The 7,444-nt window shown below is 37.9% G+C and overlaps 1 protein-coding gene across 1 annotated transcript; it reads right to left on the reverse strand.

Annotated features, from left to right (window-relative positions):
* Positions 1-2,076: 2,076 nt before the first annotated feature.
* LOC136813976 (keratin-associated protein 5-10-like) lies at positions 2,077-4,723 on the reverse strand. Its single transcript, XM_067070490.1, has 3 exons — positions 4,672-4,723; positions 3,687-3,911; positions 2,077-2,399 (listed from the first exon to the last, which is right to left on the reverse strand). Exons 1-3 carry the CDS (start codon positions 4,721-4,723, stop codon positions 2,077-2,079), a joined length of 600 nt encoding a protein of 199 aa, XP_066926591.1.
* Positions 4,724-7,444: the final 2,721 nt, after the last annotated feature.

Raw genomic sequence — 7,444 nt, forward strand, 5'->3', positions numbered from 1 at the left:
AAGATGTTGCAGCAGATGTTATTTACAGCAGCTGACCCTGAGATTGTAGGTGAAATTTGAATCAGACCTGAAAGATGTAGATTTGCATTTTAAAAAAACATTGAATGTTTTCAACGAAATTTTGAACTCCCAAAATCCTTTCCCAGGGGTTAGTTTCATTACTTTTGATAGATAGGCTAATTTTTTTGGTCCTTGAAGCTGACTCCCATTTTCGTTATAACCCCCAGAATATAGGTTTGGTTTTATGGCTTTAAATATAATAGTAAAATGTTGATATTGTTTCAATTGGATTAATTAAAAACAGCAAATTTTAGAAATATTTTATGCCACAGTTGACGCTCTCTAATTCGATTTTCAAGGGGAATCGGATTTTCATCCAATACGGGAGCGTATCGAATAGTAGGAAGTCTCCCTAATCCGATAAACACGAGGTAAATATCGAATTATAGATCTGAGAAAGAAAAATATAAGCGAGACTCGATTGGTTTGAACACGAATTAGGACAAATGTCTAAGTTCTTGCTGAAAACCTAAGTTCTTCGGAAGAAAACTTTCGATATTTGCCTGTTTTGAAAAGTTTTGAGGAATCGAGTTTCGAAATTATAATTCAAACGCAAAAAAATCGAAAATTTGAATTTCGAACTCCGTCCTAAAGGCCTTTTTACACGCTAGAAATCGAATAAGAGAGCGAAAAACTTTCAAGGGACTTCAAATTTTCATCGAAAACGGGAGCTTATCGAATAATAGAATGTCGAATAGTAGAGCGTAGTTTATGAGAGTTTCTTAAGGAAATTTGACGGTGACTTTTAATTTGATCGAAAACGGGAGCTTATCGAATAGTAGAACGTCGAATTAGAGAGCGTCCACTGTATATACCTGAAAAGATTCGGTTGTTGAATCGGAAATTATTGTTCTCTAAGTTAAATTCGTACTTTACAAATATACTCTGACAAAAAATTAACAAAGATATTAATTTTATCGTTCTACAAATGAGGAAAAGTAAAAGAAGGGACGAAAAGAAGAAACAAGAAAGTTGTTTTTATTTTGTAGGTTGAAAATGTTGTCTTAAAATATGTGAACAATGCATGTAACAATACCCCTACATTACAGCCCCGGTGGAACTTTTTCTCACATCGGGTCCAAAAATCTCTACTAACGTCAAAATGGGGATAGAAATTCTGTTGTTCCAAACTTAGGCAAATTTTTTGATTGGGCTGGGGTCCCAGCGGGTCTGGGACACGTCGTAAAAGCTCAAAATATCAACATTGAATATCTCTCAGGTAGTACTTTTTTTAATGTTATGAAAGTACAACAAACAAGTTTTGTATAACTTGACAGACTTTTTATGTCGGGTTATGGAGGCCCCCAAAAGGTAGGTCAAACATTTTTGTTAAAATATCTAACTTAGAACAATAAATATTGAAATGTACTATTTCCTAATTTCCTTAGTTCATTAGGAATAAGAAAACACCCTATCATCATAACTTAAATCCAGTAGATTTCGATTTAGAGAGGATTTTTTAAGAAATGTCTCACTATCAACTTTTTTCATAATTCTATGTCTAAAAATAATAAGTAATATGTAACAGTACGCCCTGAAATCGTCAGGGTACAATGCTAAAAATGAGAAACCTACATTCTCGGGGTTTACTACATTATCGGGGTCAGGAGCTGTAATAAATGAATACTCAGATATATAAACTCCCTCTATTCAACGGCTGATTTCTATTTGAGGGAATTTTCAACGAAGCATTTTAATTAATTTAAGGGTGCCTTTTTGGGATCTTAAAGTCCCTGTAAGGGTTGGAAAAACCAGAAAATTAAATTTCAGCCCCACTAACGGTAAAAAATAGGAAGATTTCTTTTTGCTCCTTGAAAGATAACGAGTGGTAACGATGTGGTAACGAGGTGGTAACGCTGTGGTAACGAGTGGTAACGAGGTAACGAGTGGTAACCGGTTGAAAACGGTGGCCCTAAGTCTCCAAATTTGAATTTCTCGATTCTGGTGTTTTTGCAACATATGCTGATCATCTGATGGCTCTTGAGGTTCTGCAGCAGGACCTGTCCTGTTTTACATTCACCAGAAGCTAGCACCAACTCCTGCTGCACATTCACCAGAACTACCAACTCCTGCTGCACAATCGCCAAAACCACCAAATCCTGATGCACATTTACCAGAACTACCAACTCCTGCTGCACATTCGCCAAAACCACCAAATCCTGATGCACATTCACCAGAACCACCAACTCCTGATGCACATTCGCCAAAACCACCAAATCCTGCTGCACATTCACCAGAACTACCAACTCCTGCTGCACATTCGCCAAAACCACCAAATCCTGATGCACATTCACCAGAACTACCAACTCCTGCTGCACATTCGCCAAAACCACCAAATCCTGCTGCACATTCACCAGAACCACCAACTCCTGATGCACATTTACCAGAATCACCAACTTCTGCTGCACATTCACCAGAATCACCAACTCCTGATGCAGAACATCCAGAACCATCAATCTTTAATTCACATTCACAAGAACCATCAATTCCAACATTTCATTTACCAAAACAACCAACTTTATCATCACATTCACCAGAGCAGAACCATCAACTCCACCATAACATTCGCCTAAATCTCCAATTCACCAGATCTGCCAGGTCCTGCTGCAGAACCTCAAGAGCCATCAGGCGATCAGCATATGTTGCAAAACACCAGAATCGATAAATTTAAATTTGGAAACTTAGGGCCACCGTTTTAAACTACCACTACCACACAACCACTCGTTACCTCGTTACCACCCCAGAACATTCCACTGAGATATGCAGTACGGAAAAAAAGTGTTACGGAAACGCTCAGTTCGTATATTAAGAGGATAAATACCTAGGATTTCTTGTTCTAAGGCCACCTGGTGCTGTAAGTCTTACTGGCAGGCAGTTACGTAAATACGAAGGGGCTAAATTGTTAATAATTCCATAGAAGAATGTCATTCTTCTAGCAAAGCGCCTGTCAGCAAGACTTTCAAGACCAAGTTCTGAATATAGTTTTTCTTGAGACGTTCCACGAAAACAGCCTGTTATAGCTAAACAGGCATTATATTGAATAGATTCAAGCTTCTGCACAAAGGTAGCATTTCCTGGGCGGTCATATACGATATCACCATAATCAAGATGAGGCCTAATGAAAGATTTACAAATGGTTAGTAGACACATGCACGTCGTAAAAGCTCAAAATATCAACATTGAATATCTCTCAGGTAGTACTTTTTTTAATGTTATGAAAGTACAACAAACAAGTTTTGTATAACTTGACAGACTTTTTATGTCGGGTTATGGAGGCCCCCAAAAGGTAGGTCAAACATTTTTGTTAAAATATCTAACTTAGAACAATAAATATTGAAATGTACTATTTCCTAATTTCCTTAGTTCATTAGGAATAAGAAAACACCCTATCATCATAACTTAAATCCAGTAGATTTCGATTTAGAGAGGATTTTTTAAGAAATGTCTCACTATCAACTTTTTTCATAATTCTATGTCTAAAAATAATAAGTAATATGTAACAGTACGCCCTGAAATCGTCAGGGTACAATGCTAAAAATGAGAAACCTACATTCTCGGGGTTTACTACATTATCGGGGTCAGGAGCTGTAATAAATGAATACTCAGATACATTCAGATTCATTTACCAGAACTACCAACTCCTGCTGCACATTCGCCAAAACCACCAAATCCTGATGCACATTCACCAGAACCACCAACTCCTGATGCACATTCGCCAAAACCACCAAATCCTGCTGCACATTCACCAGAACTACCAACTCCTGCTGCACATTCGCCAAAACCACCAAATCCTGATGCACATTCACCAGAACTACCAACTCCTGCTGCACATTCGCCAAAACCACCAAATCCTGCTGCACATTCACCAGAACCACCAACTCCTGATGCACATTTACCAGAATCACCAACTTCTGCTGCACATTCACCAGAATCACCAACTCCTGATGCAGAACATCCAGAACCATCAATCTTTAATTCACATTCACAAGAACCATCAATTCCAACATTTCATTTACCAAAACAACCAACTTTATCATCACATTCACCAGAGCAGAACCATCAACTCCACCATAACATTCGCCTAAATCTCCAATTCACCAGATCTGCCAGGTCCTGCTGCAGAACCTCAAGAGCCATCAGGCGATCAGCATATGTTGCAAAAACACCAGAATCGATAAATTTAAATTTGGAAACTTAGGGCCACCGTTTTAAACTACCACTACCACACAACCACTCGTTACCTCGTTACCACCCCAGAACATTCCACTGAGATATGCAGTACGGAAAAAAAGTGTTACGGAAACGCTCAGTTCGTATATTAAGAGGATAAATACCTAGGATTTCTTGTTCTAAGGCCACCTGGTGCTGTAAGTCTTACTGGCAGGCAGTTACGTAAATACGAAGGGGCTAAATTGTTAATAATTCCATAGAAGAATGTCATTCTTCTAGCAAAGCGCCTGTCAGCAAGACTTTCAAGACCAAGTTCTGAATATAGTTTTTCTTGAGACGTTCCACGAAAACAGCCTGTTATAGCTAAACAGGCATTATATTGAATAGATTCAAGCTTCTGCACAAAGGTAGCATTTCCTGGGCGGTCATATACGATATCACCATAATCAAGATGAGGCCTAATGAAAGATTTACAAATGGTTAGTAGACACATGCTTGCGAAGTCGGTTAATAAGACCAATTCCTTTATTGGCCTTTTTTATCTTCTCGTCTAGATGGCGATCAAAAGAAAGTTTTGAATCTAAGATTAGACCAAGATGTTTTTGGTACTCACTGGTCGCGATATTAGAATTATTAAAGGAGATTACTGGAGCATTAGGAGGAGTGAGTCTACAGTTAAAATAGACTTCAATGGCTTGCTTAGATGGGTCAGGGTTAAAAGACATCTTCTATTGATGAGCCCAGTCAGTTATCCTGGAGAGATCTCTGTTAAGTACATCAAGGCTCAAAAGTTGATCAATCACAAGAGAGAATAAAGAGGTATCGTCAGCAAAGATCTTCGGTTTTGACTCAAGGTTTTTTGGAAGATCATTAATATAAATTAAGAAGAACAATGGACCAAGAATCGAGCCTTGAGGTACCCCAGCATTGATTCGCTTCCACTCAGATGTTTTCCCATCCAACACAGCTCTCTGATGTCTATCGTTAAGAAAGCTGCGAATTAAGGAAAACAACGGTCCAGTCACCCCATAAGATTTGAGTTTAAAGAGTAAGCCATCGTGCCACACCCGATCGAATGCCTTTGAAGTATCCAAAAAAAAACCCTGGTATCTAGAGAAGAATCTTTGTCAAACCCTGTATAAATATCATGCGTTATGGATAACAACTAAGAAATGCAGGAATCCCCCTCCCGAAAACCAGACTGACAAGGAGAAAATAAGTTATTGTTTTCAAAATACCTGTAAAGTGTATCGTAAATACACTTTTCATATATTTTTCCAAACACAGGAAGAAGAGACACTGGTCTGCAGTTTTTGGCTATGCTCCACTGTCTCCCTTTTTATAGACAGGAACCACGTTACCTTTCTTCCACTGTGATGGGAAGATGCCAGAGTTGATAGAAAGATTGAATATGCTAAGCAAAGGTTTTACTAGAGACTTACCACAGATTCTGACCATACGTGCAGAAATATTATCCCACCCATGGGCTTTGTTAACATTCAAAGGATTAATAATAGACTCGATTTTTTCTTCTTCAAATACAAGATTATCCAGTCTAGAGTTAGTAAGAAATTGTTCAGGCGGCAAAACACTGCCAGGGAATATTTGGGGTTTTACGTACGTTCAGAAACTGCTTCAGAGTAGACCAGTATTTCTTACTTCCTATGTTTGGATCATTTAAAGAGTTGCCAAGACGAGAAAAATAACTATCCTTGGCAGTCTTGATGGCCTATCTGCACCTGTCAACCATGTCATCAAGTGTCTGACCATCTAAAGGATTTTCTCATTTTCTCCAACGACGATATATCTTAGCCTTATCCAAAAGCATCTGCTTAATCTCAGGAGTCATCCATAACGCATCTTTGTCTCTGATGGTGATAGTTTTATTTGGAACAAAATTAGAAATAATATTAAGTATATATTCAGAAAGAAGGGCAACACGATCTTCTACGTTGAGTCCCAGAAAGGAGGTTTCCCAATCAATGGCATTCAGGGCAAGCACGATTCCCCTCTCATCAGCACGAAAAAAGTCCCAAATCTTGCGTTTATAAGCTGGAGGAAATATAGTTCGAAAGTTTAGTTTTACGAAGGGTATCTGGTGGTGGCAACGTGGATTAAGTGAAGGTAAAACCCCGGAATCTAAAATAGGAATCCGCGAAGAAGAAAAAATAACTTCAGTGCAAGAAGGAGAACACCCAGGACGAAGATGAGTCGGCTCATCAATTAGTTGATGTAACCACTGACCTTTATATAACCCTGGACTAAGTAACATCTGCCATCTTTGATTGGAGTTTCTTTAGAATTGGTACCCAAGGAGAAGCCATTGCAATGCTAAAAATTAACGTCTAAAACGCCGCTACATCATCAAAAGAATTTGAGGAAAAGTATACCTAGCGCTCTCGATGCATTTACACCGCTATCGAGTAGTGCCGACATTAGGGTACCAATTTTCAAAAAACTCCGATCAAAGATTTTGCTTGGCTGGGATTGAGAAGCTTTGTCCAGGGTTATATAAAGGTCAGTGGATGTAACCCATATTGTGAAGCTAACTCGCTAATGTCCTCTCCTTGAAAATTTGTAATGTCACCAGTCCACCAAACTGAGTTTCTTGCGTTAAAGTCACCGAGGAAAATAGCTAAAGTAGGAGAAACATCATAAATCACTCGTTACCTTTTTTAGTAACAACGCAAAAAATCTGTGTGAAAAAAGATTAAAATACTTAGCGCCTCTTATTGCATCAATGTTGTGAGGTCCATGATAGATACTCAAAACAACACACATTTTCTGCATTCATAAATAAACGTCAATAACAGCTTCAAAAATAAACAAAAGAAAAGAAACAAATTGGTGATTATAAACAAGTTGAGGAATAAGCAATATATTTTGTGCAGAAGATTTCATTTTTATCATGCAATAGTATGTTTTAGTTTGAAATATTACAAAGTGTCAAAAAAATACTTCAAAAAAGACATTTATGCTAACAGAAACTATTTCAGAAAATAAGAAATACGTGTTGAAATTCTTTGGGAATAAATCACAGTCAAAATAACGTTCATCTAATGTTCACAACATCCATATGACGTTAAATGAACGTTAAAACGACGTTGTGTGCCAGCTGTTGAACTTCGTGAATCATGCTTACCTACCCACGTGTGTTTATGTATGAAGATTTTTAAATTTTAATTTTGCGTAAAAATTCTGATTGGTAAAAAAA

Source organism: Clytia hemisphaerica, unplaced genomic scaffold, assembly GCF_902728285.1.
Source record: "Clytia hemisphaerica strain Z4C2 unplaced genomic scaffold, Clytia hemisphaerica genome assembly, whole genome shotgun sequence".
Taxonomy (NCBI): domain Eukaryota; kingdom Metazoa; phylum Cnidaria; class Hydrozoa; order Leptothecata; family Clytiidae; genus Clytia; species Clytia hemisphaerica.